General features: G+C 39.3%; 1 protein-coding gene across 5 annotated transcripts; it reads right to left on the bottom strand.

Annotated features, from left to right (window-relative positions):
- Window positions 1–807: 807 nt before the first annotated feature.
- rasef (RAS and EF-hand domain containing) lies at window positions 808–22,543 on the bottom strand. Of its 5 annotated transcripts, none has more exons than XR_013502004.1 (19): window positions 21,885–22,543; window positions 15,764–15,910; window positions 14,709–14,799; window positions 13,375–13,470; window positions 12,671–12,748; window positions 12,431–12,546; window positions 11,314–11,382; window positions 11,131–11,197; window positions 10,644–10,729; window positions 9,141–9,429; window positions 8,823–8,963; window positions 8,010–8,160; window positions 7,136–7,217; window positions 6,743–6,857; window positions 6,069–6,179; window positions 5,818–5,894; window positions 5,447–5,580; window positions 3,463–3,505; window positions 808–2,742 (listed from the first exon to the last, which is right to left on the bottom strand). XR_013502004.1 is itself a non-coding variant. In XM_078250882.1 (17 exons), exons 1-17 carry the CDS (start codon window positions 22,181–22,183, stop codon window positions 5,478–5,480), a joined length of 2,082 nt encoding a protein of 693 aa, XP_078107008.1. In that variant the 5' UTR covers window positions 22,184–22,543; the 3' UTR covers window positions 4,149–5,477. The 5 variants fall into 5 exon arrangements, 3 of the variants coding, with proteins under 3 accessions (XP_078107008.1, XP_078107005.1, XP_078107006.1); XR_013502005.1 differs by having other exon boundaries at window positions 3,463–3,502; XM_078250882.1 differs by lacking the exons at window positions 808–2,742; window positions 3,463–3,505 and having other exon boundaries at window positions 4,149–5,580; window positions 9,141–9,393.
- Window positions 22,544–23,490: the final 947 nt, after the last annotated feature.

The raw sequence follows: 23,490 nt of genomic DNA, 5'->3' as shown, positions 1-23,490 counted from the left end.
TTTAAAGGTGCTATACAAATAAAGTTATTATTATTATTATTATTATTATTAAATATTACTTGCAATGCTACAGGAATAAAATGCAAGAAGTTAGTCTTCTATTATAGGAGGTTGCTGCCCTCTTGCCTGCTGAAATGGTATAGCACACATTGTCGTTAACCACCAGCTGCATTTACACGCACACGCACACACACACACACACACACACACACACACACACACACACACACACACACACACACACACACACACACACACACACACACACCATTCACCAGACTGCCAGACATTTCTGAAAAGGTTTGTGTCTTTGATGACAGATATGACAAACAATATGACAGATATCCATCCGGTGCACAAGACTGTGTGCGTGTGTGTGTGTGTGTGTGTGTGTGTGTGTGTGTGTGTGTGTGTGTGTGTAAGGGGTGGCTGTGTGTGTCTGACATGGATGTCGATTTGGACAGACAGTCTGCCGTCCCAGATGTCATCAGAGTGACCAGTGGTCCCGTTTTCTGACCTCTGACCTTTCCAGATGGTGACACCCGCTCCCTCCATCAGTCTGTGTTTGAGTGTGTCTGTGTGTGTAGAACAGACTGACTGATGATGTTTGAAGGATGTGCCACAAGGGTTTAAATTAATTTAAGCTCTAACTTTATTTCAAATATTTAGTTTATAGCAAAGGTTTGCGAAAATCTTGAAATGTGAAATACAAGATAACATTTTTGTCATAACTCCACTGGACACAGGATACAACTCCTTTTCACTCCAATAATTCTTAGCATTTGAGCATAAAATATAAACTGATTATATTAAGTTAATATGGAGCCACTTCATTTTCAAATCAAAATATTTTACACAATTAATTTGAAATATATTTCATGTACCAAAACAAATGTTTCATTTTGAACTCAAACTTGAATCTGAAAAGAAAGTTGACTTAAGAAAACATTATTGATGAATTCAGCTTTACTATGTCCCCATGTTTATAATTCGTCATCTGTGGAGCATCTTCAGATATGAAACTTAATTGGCTTTTTTTTGTCTTTTGGAAAGAATAGTTACTTCACAAAACTGCATATAATGTATAGACATTTTTAGGTTTTGTGGTGTTTTACATTTCCTGAACCTGCAGATGCAGAACAGCAAAGAGAACCTGCTCTCTCTAATATATTCATTACTGTCATTAACCTTTCTGCTACACAGTCCCCTTATCTAATTATCCCCCTGTTACTACTGAACACACACACACACACACACACACACACACACACACACACACACCATTCTCAGCTGCTACTCCAAACACACCCCATCCCCACCTCCGTTACCCCACATGTTGTTTGACAAATGAGTGGTCTCGCCTCATCAAGCACATGACAATGTAAACAGATGGGAGGTGGAGACAGGGACCCGTGCCAGCTCTAAACACAAAAACACACACACACGCACACTAACGCACAGTGCAAAATCCCTAACATATGTTGCATTTATTCAAACAGCCATGCTGGAGACACTGGAGCAGACGCTTGGGGAGTATGGCTAACAGGAGGGTCTTTTAGAGCAGCAACCAAGAAGAAATTATCTGATTTAGTGATTTGTCTCCTCCTTTGTGCCTTTGTAACAGGGGTGCAGATTGCTTGAGATGAGTGACAGACAGATAGATAGATAGAGACAGATCTGAAGTTGTGAAGCTTGCATTCATAATATCACATCAAAACATCACCAGTTGTAAATAACCAAGTACATGTACTCCACATCGAAGTCTGTTTATTGTAAAGGTGTTGGGGAGTTGTAGGCTATAAGGGATTGTTTGTTATTTATTGAAGGGGCCAACAGAAGAGTTTTGGGACCTTTAGGTTAAAAAGACTTGACACTTCTTTCTCCAGTAAGAATTTTTCTATGACACCCCCCAAAGTGATTTGAAAAAGTGGAATGTCCCTCCCCTTCTGTGCTAGTTTGTACTTAAAAAAGAAGATCAGATGCCATTTGATTTTTACAGACCTGACATACAGTCTAAACCTCTGCAATCTCATCTTACACATCCCACTCCTCTGTTATGGTGTGGTGGCCATTTCAGTAGATTTACTCACTAACATTGTTGTGGAAACACAATAAGCATGGAAACTAAATGCACACTTCATGCATTACTGCGTTACTTCAAATAAAGTTCCTCCTCTAGTAAAGTAGTATTCACATGAAATAAAACAATAAAACATTGAGACCATTCAGCAAAGGACACTGGGAAATAACCAATTCAACACTGGTTGCTATGGACTTGTCACTAGGCTTCGTCATTGTATATTTTAGCACATAGGTAAAGCTGCCGAAGCTGAACATTATATTCCAAAACATATATGTTTATTTTTAAAGCAGATTTTAAATTACATTGTAACAATTTAACAATTCGCCCTGAAGAAATCCAATCACGGCTGTCTTGGAACGCAATAGACAGACGCTTAAATTCAACTAAAATGTAAAAGTGAACCATCAGTGTTGGACCTACAGTCTGTTGAGATTCCTCTCCAAACGCAGAAACCAAGCGCAGTCACACCATAAAACGTTAAGACACGTTAAGAAAAAAGATCCGCATTTTGCCGTAATCCAATGACACGAAAAAAAAGTAATCCACAGCGATCAGTAGATCCACAAAAAGGTAAATGACACGGTGTATCCAGCAAGGCTGATACGAGCGTCACATTCACCAGCCAGCTCCAAACAGGTGAACGAGGCCTCTCCACTTCGCTGTTTAAACAAAGTGGAATAAACGTATAAAGTCCAAATCTACACAAAACCCGCAATCAATTAGTAAGCTGACATCACATTATATACATGGCATTTAGGAAACCTTTATTGCAAGGTTGGCACGGCAAGATGTCCAGACTAGTGCAACAGTAACTTTTGTTTTTTTGCGTCCTGCTGCTCCCATCGTCAGCCAGGTAATATTTTTTTTACTAAAGCAGTATATGGAATCTGATGTATTACCTACCACCATTTAGTTGTTTTGTGTTATTTAAGATATTTATAAAATATGTGGTCATGCCAGATATAATTATTCCACTCATTTTTTAAACAATGCAATTACCCGTTTCAGTACAGGGCTCTCCCTGCCCCCCAGCAAACTCATAAGTCAGACCCATCTGGTAGCGAAGGAGGGCCGAGACTAAGAGCTACATGAAAAAATATGCACCAAACAAGCCACTTTGAAATGTTCCCTTTTTCATGAATACAAAAGTTGGGTGACCCCCCTCCTAGACTAAAAAATGTTGGATGACCCTCCCCTCAACAAAAAATAAAAAGACATGACCCTCCCCTATTTTCCTCTGGCATTTGTGGCTCCAGAGGGAGCTGTGTGAAGTGAAGTGAAGTCTGATAAATGTCGTGTGGGGCTGAAGACTGGAGGTTTGAAAATGAAAAAAAAATAGGTTTGTGTGGAGGTGTGGAGTTAGAAAGAAGTGAGCTTACCAGACATCTGTAGCCCGCTCCACCTCTCTGCTTGAGGTTGCTACTAGCATACACACACACACACACACACACACACACACACACACACACACACACACATTACCTACATTGCATACAGAGGACCTATCTTAGTTCGAAATCAGTATATTGCTGAGGGATCAGGATAAATGCAGCACAGCCTGTGCCAAGTTTGAGGTCAAAACAGCACAAATAACTTATGATAGCCTATAAAGTTATGATTTCCTTGCGGCCCTTTAGCAAATGTTCTGGGATCTACTGGATTCTAAAGTGGGTAGATGACACTATGTACATTATACAAATTAGGTTAGATTTTTGTTATCTTAACAACTTTCAACATTAAAATGCTGCATGTGTTAATGCATCAGTGATAATAATCCCACAATACACATTTTACTTTTGAAACTTTGAGTACATTTTCATGATGATAAGAAATGTAGTTAAAGTATCAAGAAGTACTGCACTAATGGACGTTGCCATTGTCGCCATCTTTAACTGTAAGACAACCTATTTGAGCTTTCTAAGTGGCTTTAGATGCATTTATTTCACTTAGTTTTAGGTCAAACTATCCTCACTCATGGACTGTGACAACTGTTTGTATTAAATATCCTGAATAAACCTCCAAATAAAGATCTAATGTTTTATCTGGGCGATACCAGTCTTGTGCTGTTGTGGCATTCACACTATATTTTTTTATTGAGAAAGAGACTTTTAACACAGTCAAAGAGAGTTGCAAAGGCAGTAACTTCACAGTTGCATTTCTTATGACATTTATTTAAAAAGAAGTTGAATCTGTGTGGAAATAAATAGCTGAGCAACATCTTCTACTACATGCACATGTAGATATCCGTTGGTTCTTGAGCTTGAGTTTCAGTGGCTGTTGGATAATCCAACAAGCATTTAATTTAAAGTTTATTGACATCTGTATACACTGCCCTTCAGTAAGCTGATAATATGATTATTAACAAATAATAATAAGACATACTCTATTGCTAAAATGAAATGTACATATTTAAACAGAATTACAGTCATGCATCTGAGGAATAAAAATAAGGACTCTGCTTCCAGCCACCTCTCTTTTTTTCATAACTCATACCAGAAAATAAAATTACAGTAGTTATTTAAAGCATTCATGATGTGTCATCCCCAGTGGGAAGTCAAATGAAAAGGAATGTAACACTGCGGGGTAATATTATATAGACAGTGGATTGTGACATTAGCGTGAAGTCTCATACAACCACACATTGCACCAGGGTTCATCGTTTATGAATGACGACAAAGATCTTGCTTTAAGTTCTCCCATAATTCTTATTGTCTCCATGTCGGTCATTAATGCATTTCAAAGTTTGACATCCGCAAACAGCACACTTGTGTAGATCATAACCAGATAATAATCTATTCTTTTTTTCTTATTTCGCCCCCATCTCAATATAACATCGGTCCTGTATCACATGCAGGTATTTGTCAGCGTCACATACTAATGTCACTTTAAAAACATGCTCACATACTTGGTTTTACATTCAAATTCTTCTGACATTTTACCTCACTTTCACAGCTGTCTTTCTCTTTCCATGATTAGCTTGAAGTATATTCACAACATGGCAGTGCCAGCATGGGCAAACTGTGCAAATGTGGAAGAAACTTACTTACTTAAATATGTGTAATAGCTTAATAAAAAATTAACATAAGTTTCACATGGCAAGAAGTTTACACTGACTTAAATATTCATAAAATAAAAAGTGTGGCTGAAATACAGCTCAAGTCATCATGTTCAAATAACATTGAATAAAAAAAAGAGAGTAGTGGGTATTCTGCTGTGATCCCACGATTGTTTGCTCACTTAATCCATATGTTAAAGTGTTTTGGTTATTTACAAAGATGATTTGTTCCTGTTACTGTAGTTCTGCAGAGATTATATCTCATTTCGTGGTTTGGCAGGTTTCTGCATTTGTAGTCCTTTTCCCACCTGTGATGAGGTCCAGCTCTGTTGAATTTGATCAGGTGCAGCAGGAGAAGTTTGGTTTCTTCCTGGGAGCCTCTAAGTTGGGCAGCGACTGATAGTGACTTTTCTCATCAAAAGCAGCCTGCTTAGTTACCTGCCTATGGGGTGGAAAGAAAAGAGGAACAGGTCGAACATTTTCTACATAAGAGTGACATGACACTGTCATGAAAATGTCATAAAACATTATAAACAAGTCATAAATGTTTAGATGCCAATCACTCATGCCAATTTCATTACAACTAGTAGCAGAAGCACAATTTTGTAAATATTAGGCTACAGCTTCCACTGCTGTTTTCGTTTTGTGCATTCTGCTGACTGAAACAGTCTTATCTCACTTGGCCAGGTGCAGCACAGCCTCCAGGATGTTGGAGCCATCTTTGGCACTAGTTTCACAGAATAGAGTGTTGTATGTCTGTTGGGTGAAGACAGGAAATTAAGTTAAGGGTTATGACTTGGATTTATATTTGGATTAAACAAGGATAAGAGTTAGGTGTAGATTTGCAGCACGTGTAGCAAATGTTTAGAGTTATGTCATCATTAAAATGTCCTCACAAGTATAGTAAGATGTGTGTTTATGTGTCATTACCATGGCCAGTTTCTCTCCATAGCTGGTAGGAACACAGCTAGCTCCATCTTGTCTAAGATCAGACTTATTACCGACGAGCATGATGGGAATATCCTCCTGGGACACATCCTGCTATGCAAAAAAAAAAAAGAAGGTAAAAATTGCAGCGTACCTTCATATTGTAAACTGTTCTATTGTTGTACATACTTTGCAACATGGTAATTACAGAATTTATGTGCTAAAAAAAATAAAAAAATAACTATTATACTATTATATACCAAGACTGAAAGTATTGATTTGACATTAAGTACCACAGTGTGTACATAGTGCATTATATCACACAGGACACAACATACACATACAGCATGCATAAATCAAAAGTTACAGAAATGGCAACATGCCCACAGTATAACAACAAACCACAATCTAAACAATCTACATCCGACACTTACATATCTGCTGCATGTAAAAAGAGAGAAACAAGCAAGATCACTTAGTTTTATATTCAAATGAACATGTGCAGCACATTTACTTAAAACACCGTATAATAAAACAAATGCTGCCAATACAAATTGCAATTCCAGAAGAGTGGATAGATTTCACCTTCACTCTATTCTGCTGAAGTCTGGAACTTTTTTGCTAAATACAAACAGTGTCAGTCAGCAGCTATTTAGCAGAGGAGAGTAGTGCATTACCTCGATCATGTCCACCCACTCTCGAACATTAAGAAAGCTCTTCTCACAGGTGACGTCGTACAGCAGCAACACACCGTCCGCCCGGCGAAAATAAGACTTTGCAATGCTGCGGAACCTGAGAAAATGGTTCAAGATACACACAAACATACATGAACCTAATTTTACTTATTGGTTGTGATAGGATAAAGACAGCATGTTTGCTTATGTACTCTGTGTTTGTGTGTGTGTGTGTGTGTGTGTGTGTGTGTGTGTGTGTTAGTTAGTTAGTTAGTTTGACTTTTTTGGAGCTGCACACATGTAATAACAAGCTCTTAAAAACACATCTATAAATGAAAAGTTCCAAACAACAAACATCTGATAAAACAATACAATTCTATTCACACCAACACACACCTCTCTTGTCCTGCAGTGTCCCATAGCTGTAGTGAAACGGGCTCTCCATCTACGATTAGTGTCTTCATCTGGAAATCCACTCCTGAACACACAACAGAGACACAATCAACATGTCACACTACTAAGCTGGTAAACAAAGGAAAAAGAAACATTTTTCTAAATAGTCGCGACCTTGCTCAGTCACAGTGCCTGATCAGATTAACTGATTATTTACTGTAGCTTTACTGTAGCCTTGACTTCACCATGTGCAGAAATTAATCATTAATCAGTCAACTGAAAATGATTGGGGAATAGTTTTTGCCTTAATTTGTCAGGTCAAGGAGGAGAGAACAAGACCAGTCGGGTCCCCGAGGTCCAAAAAGTGCCTCGGAACACACCGAAGAGACGCCGACTTGAGCATACGCTCTGCGCGTGCGCGAAATGTAATACGTCTCCATAACCGCAGGCGGCGCTGCTCTGTATTGTTTCCCAGAAAATGAAAACCGGCAGCTGATAGGACGAACGAGTCACGTGGTTCTTTTTTCTCCGGAAATTCACAGCCAGACTGTTACGGCGGCTTGTTCAGAATACAATCTCATATTGTACTAAAATAGTTCACCGAAACGTGTTTCTGAAAACATTTTAAGCGAGAACTAGGCCATGCAGTTGCTGAATCTGTCTTCATTTCAGATCGACAAAGGTCAGTTTAAAAGATTTTCGTCAGATTTTGAGCGGCTCATCCGCTCGCCATTTCCGGGACACGCCGAACAAACCCGAGTCACAGACCTTGCCAGACTGTCCGACGGCCGATAATCGGCTCTGTGTGTCACCACTTTAAAGCTTGTTATTTTAACATAAGATTGACAGACAGTTGGCTTTAGTTTCTCCAACCGACCCAGTGTAGCGCTGGAGTTTAATTTGAATTCGTTCTTGCAGAGGCGAAGCAGGAAGCTGGACTTTCCCACAGCAGCATCTCCAGCCAACACGATCCTGTAGGCCTTCTCGGATGTCATGTAGCCCAGGTCAGTGCAGTTCTGGTCTTCCTTCTGGAGAGGAGACAGAGTGGCAGAGTGAGGCACTCATGCAACACATAAGATGACTGTATTTACATTCTGCATATTTACTTCATGTTAAATATATTTTGTCCTGTATTTTGCAATAGCTGCTTTGTATCTCATCATCAACTCTGTTCAGTGATGGAGACGAGGGATTTATATCTAATTGTAGGTCAGAAAATTTCCAAAAATACATTAAACAAACTCCAAAGCTCCACTAGCAATAGCTAGAGATTGCAATGTATACAATATAAAAGTGTTTTAATAAGCAAAGAACATACTCATACATTGTTTGCTGAAATTGGTGCCAAAAATGTGGTGGCGCAAAATGTATTTCTAGCTCACTGTTGATTGGGATTAATCGTCATTCTCTTGAATACCTGCAGCAAATCTTATGAAAATCTGGCCATTTTCAAAATACATGAAGGTGTGGAATGATGGTAGCTCTGGACAAAATGTATGTAAGTTACCAAAATCATCAGAAGAATAATCTTCTAATGACCATGAATATCAATACTGAATTTGACAGGAATCTGACCGAGATGTTGAGATATTTCGCTCTGAAGCAACATAAATAATAATCCTCCACCTGTTCCTCTATCTCCCTTTATTTTTAATCCTTCTCTTTTTCTTATCTTCCGTCTCTCTCATACCTGCACACTGATGGCACTGAGGGCTTTCCGAATAGTTGGGGCTGGGGGTTTGGTCACACTAATGGGTTCAGATGGCTTCCAGTCCAAAACTGAGCTGCTGTCCGACCCGAATGCTGATTCACTGTCCTGAGTCTCTGCTGGCTGTGAAGTAGACACACAGAAGCAGACATTGTGACATTAAAACAAACATCTGACACAGAATTCACATGTTAACACTATGACTTATTTACAACATCACAACCTGAGACTTGTTAAAAGAAAATATTGCATTGCTGCAGTTTCGATGGGCATGCACACTTGTGTCTCTTATTGTCTCACTTCAGTGTCAGAGTTTTTCCCCATCAAACTATCATTGTTGTCATCCTCCCCTTTCTTCTCCTTCTCTTCCTCTTCTTCTTGACCTTTGACCTCCTGCTCTGAGTCGTAGCCTCTGTGTGAACCTCTAAGTGTCGACAGGCCGCTGTCCATGTAGATCTCAGGCAGACTGTCCTCCTCGCACTCGCTGCTGTGTCTGTGCCTCAGGCCTGGGTCACACATGGCCAAGGCCAGAGTGTCACAACTGGGCCGGCAGCTGTACAGAGGGAAATCATCCATATGTTGGCTGAACCTGGGGAAGAGGTCAGGAAATAATCCATGACATAAAACACAAGGTTCAGCCAAATTACAAAGAGCCCTATCCATAGTGTATCCAGCCACTCAGATAGTTTTGTTTTCATTTGCCTGAGTTTTAAAATATCTGTCTCTGAGAGTTCTGCTTTGGTCCCAAAACAATGGTGGAAAACACCATTGGCCCAGAGCCATCAACATTTTTCCTACTCTTCAGTGGTCCACCACCTTTCACCTCCATGGATTTGAGGTGGATGTGTTAACGTTAGAATGGCCTCTGCGTAATTATTTAAGTCTGTAAAGGATCTGTATCAATCACACAGTGTGTGTAGTCTGTGTGCATAATCACAGTACAGTTTACTGTGTATGTGTACATGCATATGTTGTCTTTTTTTAATAATGCTTTTGTCTCGTTTTTCTACATTTGAAGGGAAAGTGTAAGATTACCAGTGCATCTGTACTCATACCTGTAAACCTACAAAGTATGTGAATGGCATAATGTCATACTTATACTAATGCTAAAACACTTTATTACAGGAGTTTTTCTTTCTTTGTGGCCATGACATGATAATGATAATGGTTTCACTTCAACAGAAAAGACTATGTTGATGTCAAAATGTATTTGCAATTTATATCCTCCTTCTTTATCACATTGAGAAAAAACCTTTGTTCCTGAACACCATAGAATCACATGATTCAACTTCTCAGCTCATGAACTTGGACAGCATCTTAATTAAATATCTCTCAGCACATTCAAAACGTACTTTCATACTGTGTAAATGAACAGCAATGTGTTCTAGGAGAAATAAGCCTTCAGTTTCAAGCAAAAACATTTTGATTTGATGTCACTGTGTTCTTAAGCAAAATCCCTTTTTCATTTGCTGGAGATGCAAATGATTTAAACCTGATAAACCTGGTCTGATATACATTTCCTGTAACTGCTAACCAGTTAATTATCCTAAATCTACTGTTAAACCTTAAACTGTACTCGATGCAACTGAAAATAATCTGCTTTACACTTGTAAGTTTGACTTGGTTCTAAAAGGAAGAATTAAAATGCTTTAGGAAAAAGACGATAATATAATATATGGCTTATACTGAAAGAGTAGCATTCACACACTGGTGCAGATGGTATGGTGATATTTGAACAGATATAAATTCAGTCTAGACACTTCTTAACGCTTCTCAACCATCTGCATTGTTTGCAGGTCTTACCTGTCCATTAGTGCATAGGGTGATGTGTAGCAGATGCTTTTACTTCTGCTTCTGTTTATTTCTCCTGGTGATCCACCGTTACCAGACTGTAACACACAACAATTAAAAATAAACTCTGAATGTTACTGCTAAACATCTGTCATATGAACAGGTTTAAGCATCAGAATACCTAATTGTTCTCTCTTTTGTACTGTGAAAAATGCATCTCCAAATATACAGTAGAGAGAGCTGCAGTAAACCTGATTAATCAAATACAATGCTGAGGCCTATTAGACTGCAATTCAACTTTGATGTCCTGCAAAAAAACTAAAAAAAGATTGAAACTCAGCTCAAATCAACATAAGCCTAAATAAATCCAGTCAAATGAGCCAAAAGTGAACTGAATATTTCTATAAAATAGCATCAGAATACCACGTTTATATGTGCACTAACCCAACGAACACAATGGATGAAATAACGTTAGCCTCTTGCAACTTGGAAACTTTACCCTTGAGGTCCTCTCCAAGGCAGCTCTCAGTCCATCGTTGCTGTCATGCAGCTTCCTGTTGGCTGTCCTATCCGCACAGAAAGAAAAGTAGTCATTATTATAATTCTTTATTTTCCCAATATATTTATTTTTATTTCTTGAATATAACTAATATCTAAGTACAATAAGAACTGTCTGACTTACTGCAGAATCTCGATCTGTCTCTCCAGGACGTCTCGCTCATTAGAAAAGTGTTTCATAAACTCCTCATCTCTGCAACAAAAACACCAACAATTGTTTGTTATTATGAATATTAACTACCAAAGTTATGAAAACCTGAATTAGTGCCAGTGGAAGTCTCTTTTTAGCCTCCACAAATTCCCTGACTGAAAACTGAGATGAAATAAGATGAGAGATATAACATGCCGCTGTATCCCAGTTAATGTCAGTAAAACCAGCGCATTTCTTTCACAGCAGATCAACTGATTTACTCAAATATATTACACCTGATGTATGATTATTACATTGTGAAGACCATAACTGAGACGGACTGAGCCGAGGAGGCGGAGTATTATCCTGCCACTGACCCTGTTGCTTCTGTTGCTAAGTAACGCTTATGAAGAAGTTATTGTGTGTGTGAAGTCACTCCAGCATATCCTGTTTCAGCTGTGACAAAACGAAAACACCCCCGGGAAGGAACGGACTGTGTGTCAGTCAGAGGGGGGCGTGGTCTCTGTCTCCGTCTGTCTCTGTCCCTCTGCAGCAAAACATCTCCACAGTGGGGTCGTTTGATAAGCAGATTGAGGACAGATTGATTATATGAATTGATAGTTTTTTATGTTTTAAAATGTATGTAAGTTGGAGCATTTGGAGCCAATGGAGAACAGGGTGCAAATGTTTATTATTCTCAAGTTCACATAAATCTGCAAGTTAGGCGAGATGGAGAAAACCTGTTCTGCAACTCAGTAATTCTAGTTTTAGACTTTCAGAGTTTACACCGGAAGTAAAGAGTGTGTATGCATGTAGAGAGAATGAGTCTTATTCCTTTTTCCTTCTCAATACTGTGATAAATAAAAACGCATCCTCTTATGCATGATCAGCACAGACAGAGATGCTGAGGCCTATTGAACTGCACCTCCACTTCAACATCTTGCAAAAAACTAATCTGCAGAAATGATTAAAACTCAACTTTTCATGAATCAAGATAAATCCAGTCAAATTAGCCTAAACTGATCTGAATAATTATACAAAAAAACTTAAAGAATTTCAACACACAGCATACACAAGGACACAAAACCAGACCAAACTCTAATAAATTCACCGTTCCAAGCTGATGCTTTGATCGGTTAGCTCCGTCTTTAGCGAGTCCATCTCACTGCGCAGACAGGCGACTTCGGTCTGAGACTTCATCAGCTCCTGTTTTAACCGCTGGTTCTCCTGCAGATAGGAGGAATATGAGTGTGTTATAAACAACAGAAAAGTAAGAAAAATGCCTTTGACACCTCCTACAAGATATAATAAAACGAAACATTATGTTATAAATAAGTATATTCGGTCTCACCAGTGTTAGCTCATTGATCTTCTTCTTCAGAGCAGAGCTCTCGTCTTTCACAGTGATGTTCTTGTACTTCTCTTCTATCTGATGGACAAGTTCACGTAGTAAGGATTAATGGTATCTGACTAAAGGGTAGACCTAAATCAGACTGCTCTCATGCTGTAGTTTTGGAAACTGCAAATACTGCACATATACAGTACATACACACTATCATGTTAACTTTAGAGTCAAAATGTCTACTGTTTATCAGAACCGTGTTTTTCCCAAACAGTACAGTACAGTTCAGGAGCCGTTTGTGTTTGTATCTCAGTAGGTCAAATCCTTTTCTCCGGCAGAGCGCTCCTTGTAATGACGCCTGAGCCCTCATTTCATCCGGAGAGTACAACAGTGCATCGTTCGCTTTTTTCTTTAAGAGTTTTATCTGACTGAAGTGATGTGTAGCCTAACGTTTTGCATACTTATCTCCAATCTGATATTTTATATTCATGCACTCATACAACTAAGTTAAAATTCAATTACTGTTAGAAAATAAATAGTATAACATTATTACCATGCACATATTGTCTACATGTTGTCCTACATGCACAACACTGAGCAGAATATACAGCAAGAGGGTTGTGAATATAACTGCTGGACTCTGTATTGACCTACAATGTTGATGGTGTGTTGTAGTGAAAATGAAGTGCAGTCAAACAGGTGAAAAGATTTACCATCTGCATCCTCTGGATTTTACACTGCAGCTCACACATTTCAGTTTCATAACTTCTCCGTAACTCACTCAGTGCGGTCTCTGTTTGCTTCTTCTCCTACACAAAGACACACAGCACAAAACAGAACAAAACAACAAATAATTACTTTCACTAAGACAAGAGTTTATAAAAGTGTGTGTCTGTGTGTGTCTGTTTGTTTGCTCTCTACATTTATGTATCTGTAACACATTAATCTGTGACTATTTTAAGGAAGGTTTTAAACCAATGACGGAGCCTAGCTGGGGAATTGATATCAGCAACTGTCTATCTACAGTTTCCAAAAATAAAGACCTCTCTTATAGGTGTCAGAACATGACTGTGTGCACAAAACAAACAGCAGCTTCTGAGTTAGCTGAGTCAGTGAAGTACACTTACATAAGTTTATACACACACACGCAGTGATAAGAGTTTATATGTTCCCGCTCAAGCTTTAAAGAAACATCATGACCAAAGATAAGGTTAGAGATTCAATTAATACAAGTTGAATAAAACAGAGGGGCTGATGCCTGACCCAGCAGGCGATCTGTACTATTCTGTCACAGTCATTTTCACTTTTCATTTTATGTCACGGCAAGCTAAATATTGTTATCAAATCTTATCATTTCACACACCACCCTGTTTAAAGTGTTTCACCAGACTCCAGCTTTCATAAAACTCACAATCCAGTAGTTTATTATTGATGGAAAAAGATTGAAAACAAAGGCCGACAAGATAATAAAATAACTAGAATTCAAGAATTCAAAAGCTCGCAGTAATTTATGCCTGCCTCATTGCTGACAATTGTGAGAAGCAGAGAATGACAGAAACTGCCACAAATCTATCCCTAAATTTGACTTATCTCATTGTGGCCACTGGCCAAACATGAACTCAAAGATTATCTGGAGCCTCAGTGGTGGCATGTCAGCCAACTTGAATCACCAAGTATGCACCCTGATTCTTTATAGATTATCATTTTCATCCACACATAACCCAACCTTATCATCACAAATAGGCTAAAAGGCTAAAACATGCTCCAGCACCTCTATCTATCTACTGTAGCTACTGTTTCCTTTCTAGGATCCACAGAGTTGTGAAATCCATCTGATCAGCAGGCGTGTCTGAGTTTGGCTGAGTAATCTGATATTCAGCCATGTACGTTTGTTTGACATAAGGGAAGAGCTGAACAAACGCACCCTGCTTATCGCTTGTACTTACACAAACTCCAGAGAAACAAACACACGAGCTAGGAATATTAAAACAAGATAAAACGTCATGTTTTTGTGTTTAAGGCAGTCTTATGTCTGAGTTTGTCCCACCTGCTCTCGTGTTTTTCTCTCAGCAGCACGAATGCGTTGGTCAATCTCATCATCCATTTCACTGAGCTGCATTGATGCTTGGTCCTGCACTCTGCAAAACAATAACAGGATAACTTCACCATCCATTACCTACTTTATACTGACTTAACCTACTAATGAAAATATAGCTTGCTCTGATCAATACATCATCTACTGGTAGCTCTACAGGTTACAGAAAGCTGTAGCCCCAACAAGACCTTCAAATTTGATTTTATAAATATCAGATCACTGTCTGCCAAAGCCTTAATAAATAAGGATTTGATTCTTTAGCATAGTCTGGATATAATTGGTTTATGTGAAACATGGCTTAAACCAAATGTTTTCTTACCATTACATGTTGCTCTGGGTAGGCAAGGTGGGAGTGTGCCCTTAATCTATAAGTCTATTTTCAATGTAACCTGGATGTCACATCATTTCCTTCTCCTAAATTCTGATATGCTGAGATGCTGGTCTTTGGCCCTACTCAACACTAGTTTGATCAAGTAACTAACTCTCGACAACGGTGTCACTTCTCAAAGTTCTCAATCTTGGTGTTCCATTTGATCCTACCCTCTCTTTAAATCAGCACATAAAAAAAAAAAAACCAGACTGTAGAGTTTACTTTATGGAGAAATCCGTTTTCTGCAGGACAACACAAAGATCAACAGGCAGATGAGCCAACATCAAGCAGTTATACAGTGTTATCAGCACTGTTATTCCCTTTCAGTATACATAAGATGTTATAATGTTTAAACATATTCACACATTCTCATGTTTTGTAGTCCTACTGTCAACGAGAGGAACTTCTCTTGTCTACCCATGTGTACCCCATCAAATGTCATTACGGTTACTTTAATAGCAGCCTGTCTTTTACCAAACAGTTTTAAACAAAAGAAGAAGGGAAGCCATAGTTATTGTAGAAAATAGTAATTAATTAAACAATCAATCAATCTGTTTTACATCAGTGTCAGATCTTCATTTCACTTAATTTGAAGGATGCAAGTGAGTGTTTGTATACGTGTCTGTTTGTTTCCCACCGTTTTATGGTGAGGGCCAGGTTCTCCATCTCTGAGTTCTGCTGTTTGATCTCTTTGGTGAAGTTTGTGACGACTTTCTCAAACAGATTTATCAGTCTGGGCTCAGTCAGACTGATGTTCTGGTACAACGCAGCTGCTTCTTCATTCCTAAAAAGACAATCAGAATTTGAAATCAACTTTGTATTGTAGTACCGGCATGTGACACTGTACTGTTTTCCCCTAACACAGGGGTCTTCAACATTTTTCAAGCCAAGGATGCCTTAACTGAGACATAGATGGATCAGGAACCCCCTACTATATATATTGTGTAAAATGAAGTTGCATATTAAACTAGGCATACAATAAAATGTGGGCAGCCTAAAGCCTTTATACCTTTTAAGTGCATAGAATAGTAAGCTATTAAAATTATATTTGTTGGCATGATTTTATTAATTATATTTTAATGTTAAACATACATGTGGCACAGTGAATCCTTAGGAATAGTCTCGCTTTGCCAGACCTTCCTCCACAGCGCTGCGGAGGAAGGTCTGCCTAGTCCACACAGCATTCCTGGATGGGAGAAAAACATGCTCTGGTTTATTGGCATTTCTTTAAACCAATCACAATCGTCAAGGGCGGAGCTAAGTGCCGGACGGAGCAACGGTGCCGCTGCAAAATAGCCTCGGGAAGGAACTTGTTTTGGTGGAACGTGTACGTTTAAAAGTTGTTTTAGTCGTGCAACAGAAAACTCAGATTGGACAGATAGTCTAGCTATCTGTCTGGATTTACCCTGCAGAGATCTGAGGAGCAGTTAACCATAGTCCTCATAAATCCACCGGAGTTTAGAATTCCAACACAAAGAAAGCGGAAGGTAACATAGTGGCGGTAAAATTTCCAGCGCCACAGTATCAGAAATAGGGCAGACGCACAACAGGGTTTCCGCTATGTACACCGCGCACCACCGCTCCTTCAGCTGTTTATGAAAAGTCATAAACTCGTAGCGCCGTCTGCTCTACTGAACTCAAGCAACTGTCATCCGCGCTCTCTCCCCCTAGGGTCAGCAGAGCAACTGGAACAGTGACAGGACGTCATCACTCGCGAAGTTATGGCAACCAAATAAACAACAGGGCGAGTACTACTTCACTAAATAAGTGATTAACAGCGACAAAAGCTGCGACATGAAATCCGCACTCACACCCGTGAAATATGACAGCTACAGTTTATTGGAAAATAGCATTGTGATGAATTTACTGTCCCAGACCCCAATTTAATCAGACCCCAGATGAGACAAGAAGCTAACGTTAGCCACACTGCTGTGACAGCCCCTCTGTCTCTGAATTGCGCTGCAGGAGTCTGTGTGTATTCCTCCGACACGCTGTAGTAACATTACTGATTTAAAACCGTTTTCCAGGTTAGTGGGGGTGCATACCGCTCAAAACCAACATGAAAAATGTAGCTAGTAATGTTGACTCAGTTTTTGTTTAGTTGTTAAACTGTGTGTAAAATGAGCGGTGACGCTAAATCACCCTACGGTACCGTCTATTTTCTGGATGGTTTCAAGGTAACGGTCGTGGATATAGACTACCTTAGGATCAACTGTATCTGTGGATGGCTACCTTAGTGACTAGCTTAGTTATAGGCCATTAGCCGATCATCAATGTGTTTTTCTTCCGAAAATAGGCTGATTAATATTTGCCAATATGTTGGATTCATGTTAAGACATTTTATTTTTTTTTTTAACTTTCAAAAAACTTTGTAACCCTTGCAGTAACTCTAAGGACGCCCTATGGGTCCCGGACCCGCTGTTGAAGATCTCTGCCCTAACAAGATTGTTCTGTTTCATACAGAAACTGAAGTTAACACCAGTGAACTGGGAGTAAAACATGTCTACTTTGTCAGCTCTACAATGTTTGACAGGTGGATCAGAGAAGCCAGTTGTTTTATTGAGTCGAACAAAGTGAAACCAAATTACAAGAGCTGTATTGTATTGGACTGTGATTATTTGAAGTGTAAAGGAAGAGTTTGACATTTAGGGAAATAAGCTTATTTGCTTTCTTCCTAAGAGTTAGATTAGAAGATCAATACCACTCTCACATCCGTCACTTCAATATGAAGCCAAAACAGCAGCCAGTTAGCTTAGCTTAGCACAAAGACTGGAAACAGGGGGAAACAGCTAACCTGTCCAGAGGTAGCAAAATGTCCACCTACCAGCACACTCACTGATCAACACGTTATATGTCGAGAGTGAGACAGAGAGAGAGAGAGAGAGAGAGACAGTCACTGCCACGCCTAGTGGTTAGTTGCTCCAGTTGCTACTCCTTTGTGAAACTGAAACCATTACATAATAACGCCAATGCCTGAGGTCTCCTCAAAAAACTTAATTCCCAAAATGATTAATTATTTCTTTAAAAACATAAAAATAAAACCTTTTAAAAAATGACAACCTTAAAGTATTTGGATGTTCCTGTGTATTGTTGTGCATTTCTAGTTTAGTAGATAAAGTTTTTTTGATTGCCCAAAAAGATCACTAAACAATGAATGAAAAAGTTAATAGTGGTCGGATTAGCTGGAAAACTTTCCATTTATGTTTCTACAGCGTATACGGGCCCATGGAAGACAATATTCTGTATAACTTAACTCAATAACTATTTTTAAAGTTGAGTCTACAACCATTTCATCACATTGTTCAATACATAAAAGACGCACAGCTAAAAATAGAACAAACAAATTACTTGATTGCTACCAGTATTTTTGATGCACACTTTGTTTCACTTTATTTGCCAGTGACACATAACGCATAACTACATTACAGCACATACCAGTGACCACAACAAAACAATACAGAAACCAGGATGTGTCAATGTAAAACCTAATCACACAGTCTATCTCATGCATGTTGTACTGAAGTCATTAAAATGATACAGTAATAAAGTGTCCTGTGTCAGTGTGTTTGTGTGTGTTTGCCTTTTGACAGGGCGGACTGGTTGTAATGTTAAAGCATATAGACACTGCTGCTTGTCTGTCAATAACTCACGGTGACACAGCGCGCTGCAACATCATAAGTACCAAACACAAACTCAAAACAAAAAATACACAAGCACAAACAGTTTCTATGTACGTTGTACATAGAAACTGTTATAATTGATGTGATCATGCGTTCAGGACAGTTCAGGATAGCTGTTTAAGTCGTAGAAAATAGCTCTCCTCCTGAGAATATCTTAAGGTATTATGTACACAGAAAATGCTAATGTTTTGTTTGTGTTATTCATCACAGGATTATAGTCCTGAAGTCGAAGAAATGGCACAGAAATAAGTCAAGTGACCAAAAGTTTTACTCCCTATTCAACCTTGTTTTTCTGTTTGTTATTTTTATTTCCTTCGCGCATCTCCCCTGAATTCAACAACAACATGATAAATTGTTCCTCATTAGTTTGGGAGGAGCCTATTAACATAAAGCCAGGATACAGAATAAATGGATATTTAGCACGTATTTACGTTAACACAATCAAAAGCCCGAAGCATAGGGAAGCCATAATTCAGACTTCTGAAACAGCTGCATGATGAGGTGCTTTTGACTTTAAGACATTGTTTCCACACAAATATGGTGTTTACAAATGAATTTCTAAAAAATTAATATTTCTGGAGCATTTAAAAACTAAACCAAATGAGGGAAGCAGAGGAGCTGTCTTTTGGTGCAATATTAGTCACTGTCTCAATCAGCTGAGAGATTCAATTATGTAAACCAAAACACGCAACTCATTACATCAGCATCAGTCAGTAATACAATGATCAATAGGATTGCAATTGATTTTTTGCTCTCGATGTCTCTATCTCGTAATCACATACAATATTCTTTCATAACCTGAAACTTGCCTGAAGTCAGTGAGCTGTTTTCCAAATTTGTATCTCTCAGCTGACAGCTTTAACAGTGACTGCAAGTGTTTGAAGATAAGAGTGTATTTAGCAGACAACACCACTGTGACAATCAATGTCCTGATGTCACAGCAGCATGAGGATGAGTCCCATGCCAGGCCTACACACACACACACACACACACACACACACACACACACACACACACACATACACATACACATATGGAGACACACTTATACAGAGACAGGACTGGGTACCAGTTGAAATTATTCCAGAATGTTGCCGATTCAATACCTGAGTACTGGTGCTGCACAGAAGAATTCCGTGAAATGAACACGGTCCCTTAAGTTAAGGAAAAGGTCGTGGGTGGGCTTACGTTTCCATGACACGCGGGACAACGGGACGGTTGGATTAAGGAAAAGAATAATTGGTTGGGTTTAGGAAAAGAATAACGGGACGCGGGACAACAACGGGACAGTTGGGTTTAGTAAAAGAAGAAAGCGACAGTTGGGTTTAGGAAAGGTGACACGCAGGACACGATCCCCGGTCTCCTGGGTGAAAGTCCTGTATTTGACCCATCCACCATCCCAACCAATCTCCCTCTGCGGACTTTTGGACTTTCATACTACTCGCTACCGTAGTTGCTCTTAATGCTACGTCATCTTCTCATTGACTTTACATTGGTATTGTTTTCCGTGGTGACCACACAGAATTTTCACACATTCCGTGCCACCACCACGTAATGCGGTGTTAACAGTTTGTGATCATTTCACGGAATTCTGTGAGACCAGGATGGGTGCTCATATCAAAACTAGGAACTACGACCACAAATGTTAAATGTTGTCTGAAAACAAGCAGCTGTGCAAGAACTTTGCCAAAAATTCTAGTAAACTAGAATTACCGCTTTGAGGTTGTAGGCTTCTAGCAACCAGTCAAGTTGCAGATCCATGACTGTCCAGACTCATTTAATATATACGTAGTAAAGACTTTGAAGCAATTAAAAAAAAAAAAAGATATGTGTATTTTTTGGTGAAACATGGATGCTTCACACACTTCACATCTTCAACCTGGCAGCACAGAAGATCTATACAATCACCACAGTTTCAAGGTGGACACCCAAGATTAGAGTCAACTATTTGGTATCTGACCAAATGTGAAATCACAATCTCCCCTTCTGTGTCTGAGGTATGGCTCTGAATAATGGCAAGAAAAGTGTTTTTGCAGAACATTATGATGTCACAGTGAAGTTGACCTTTGACCTATTGAATATTAAATGTCATCACGTCATCCTTTTATCCTATTAGACATTTGTGTGAAATGTTGTTAGAATTAGCGTATTCATTCTTGGAGTTGTGGCCAAAAATGTGTTTTGTGAGTCCACAGTGACCTTGACCTTTGACAACCAAAATCTAATCAGTTCATCCTTGAGTCCAAGTGGATATTGTGAAGAGTTTCCCTCCTGAGATATCGCGTTCACAACAATGTGACGGTCATAACTTATTCTGATGTTTGTACAATGTTTTTCTTTTGAGCTGCTGTAGCACAGGAATTTCCCCAGTGTGGAATTAATAAAGTCTATCTTATCTTATCTTATTTTAAACATATTTCATCAGTTTGGCCGTTTTAATGTGTGACTTTCTAAACATTTGATATTGAAAAAAATATTGTCATTATATTATTATACTTAATATACTTACATTGATGTCAGCCATATCACTCAGCCCTATATACATATACTCTGTGGTGCGATACAAAATATAATGGAAATTTTAATCATCACCATATTAGGCCTACAGTAATTCAATTCAAGTGGAAGCTGTGTGGCGTGATCTCACCCTATCATTGGAACAGATATGACTCAACGACTCAATGAGAACTTATTTATTTATCTTTGGGTTATAATGAGAATATAATGAGTCTTCAGGAAAACAGACACACTCAAAACAAAAATATGTAAACACTCAAACACACTTACACCCAGTCACTGTCACTGTTTTTCTGCATATTATTCAAACAACATGCAGTTGTATCATTAGTACTGGAGCTGTTTTAAAAAGGCTCTACTAACCTGTTTTTATGGATTTCTCTTTTAATAGGCTAATGTGTGGATTTCCTTCTGGGGATTAGGCTATGTCTCACCATAACCTTTAAATGCACACTGCGATCACAGTTGAACACATTCAAATCATCTAAAGAATTTCCATATTTTAAAGACATCCACCCATCTGTAGCCTATCAGTAGCCTACTACCTCCCTGCGCTCTCACCTGGGGATGAACTTGGCCTGCTCGCCCAGCCTCCTCTCGAAGTTCTCCCAAGCGGCGGACACGTCTCCTCCGTTCGAGTCCATGATCTCTCCGTAGCGGAAGCCGCTGATGAACTCCAGCAGGGTGATGGTTCCGTCGTTGTCGACGTCCAGTCGGTTAAATATCCGGTCCGCCTCGGCCACGGACACCTGCAGTTCAGCACAAATGGTGAGGAACTCGTTTCTCTCGATACGCCCGGAGTTGTCAACGTCGTAGACGTGAAAGAGGCAGCGCAGCCGGTCCTGCTCCTCTGCACTCATACCCCTGATGGAGGATTGTGGCTGACTGGAAAAAAAGAAGGCGTTTTAGTAAATGAAGGTGATCTAGACGAGCAAATCCAGAAACTCGTCAGTACTGTGAACGTTTTATTCTCGCGACACCCGAAAACTGCAAAAAGAAAGTATTCCTCCCAACTTCCAGACTTGCTCGCTCTTATCCAAACATTTTGACAGCTGTTACGCATTTACAAATAGTCCAAACAAGGTAATCCACCTTAAACCATTAAACCGCTCAATAAATCAAACGTGGAAGCTTCGGCCTCTGTGTTAATACAAAATAATGTCCCGGTTAACCAGCTGGACGAACAGAAAAACTGCTGTCTGACTCAGGTAACGTGTCAGCCATCTGTAGCCTACCTGAGTTTAGTGCGTGTGTGTGTTTGTGCAGTGCGTGCGCGTGCGTGTGTGCGTGCGTGTGCGTGTGTGTGTGTTCACTCCTCTCTCACCTCAACAATAGAGGAGGTCTGGGCTTCAGGCCAAATGAAAGTGCTATCATTGTGGAGAAAGTCTAATAGCCTGTAATGTAGTTGAATAAACTTTAGAAATTATAGAACCAGAGATTATTTTTTTTAGCCTACCTGAGGCGCATGTAGGCCTATAAATATTGCCACACTGTAGGCTACTGCATGTAATTTGCATGTCTGAAAACAACTTATTCAAATCAATAAAATGACTTTAGTTTTTGTTTTAATGAATTATCTACTTTCTGAAAAGGTTTTATCCATTGCATCACATGAAGCTCAAAAGTAAGACAAACCGAGAAAAACAAAGAAAAGCTAAACTTCTGGGTGCCTGCAAACATATAACCTATTCTGTTTAAACTGGGATCCTGTTTGGAATTTTGCAATATGCCTTTAATGTTTTTCCAAAAAGATACATTTTCCAACTGGGAGGCATCACTTACTTGCATTTAACTAAAATGGAAGGAGTCTCTCTCTGTCTGTCTGTCTGTCTGTCTTTCGTGTTAATATGATCGACTTGACACTTGGCGGGTGTATAGCTGAGGACCCAAGGATGTGCAGTGTCAAGTGCGAGCTCTTGAGAACTTTTGGACACTTGTATTAGTTCTGCGTTACATACACACTGTGTGGTGTATTGAGAAGGGGACCCCTAATTGTTACACTGCCGAACGGCATGCTGGGTATAGCTCGCTCTCCGTTGCTTACTACAGTACATTCAAGAACAGAATAAGAAAGAGAGACCACATTGTTGCAAACTCAAAGAAATCAAGCACCACAATGTGAGAAGCGGATTAACACTTTTGTTCACAGAAATAGCCTGGTCCCAAA

The sequence above is a fragment of the Sander vitreus genome, chromosome 5 (genome assembly GCF_031162955.1).
Source record: "Sander vitreus isolate 19-12246 chromosome 5, sanVit1, whole genome shotgun sequence".
In the NCBI taxonomy this organism is placed as follows: Eukaryota; Metazoa; Chordata; class Actinopteri; order Perciformes; family Percidae; genus Sander; species Sander vitreus.
This window is presented reverse-complemented; position numbering and strand designations above follow the sequence as displayed.

Coding starts and splice junctions, on each gene's coding strand:
- rasef (XM_078250879.1), bottom strand. CDS start 22,183: ATGAGTGCAGAGGAGCAGGACCGGCTGCGCTGCCTCTTTCACGTCTAC. Junction 15,911..21,884: donor CAGGCCAAGTTCATCCCCAG/GTGAGAGCGCAG, acceptor TTGTCTTTTTAG/GAATGAAGAAGCAGCTGCGT. Junction 5,581..5,817: donor GCTGTGCTGCACCTGGCCAA/GTGAGATAAGAC, acceptor TCCACCCCATAG/GCAGGTAACTAAGCAGGCTG.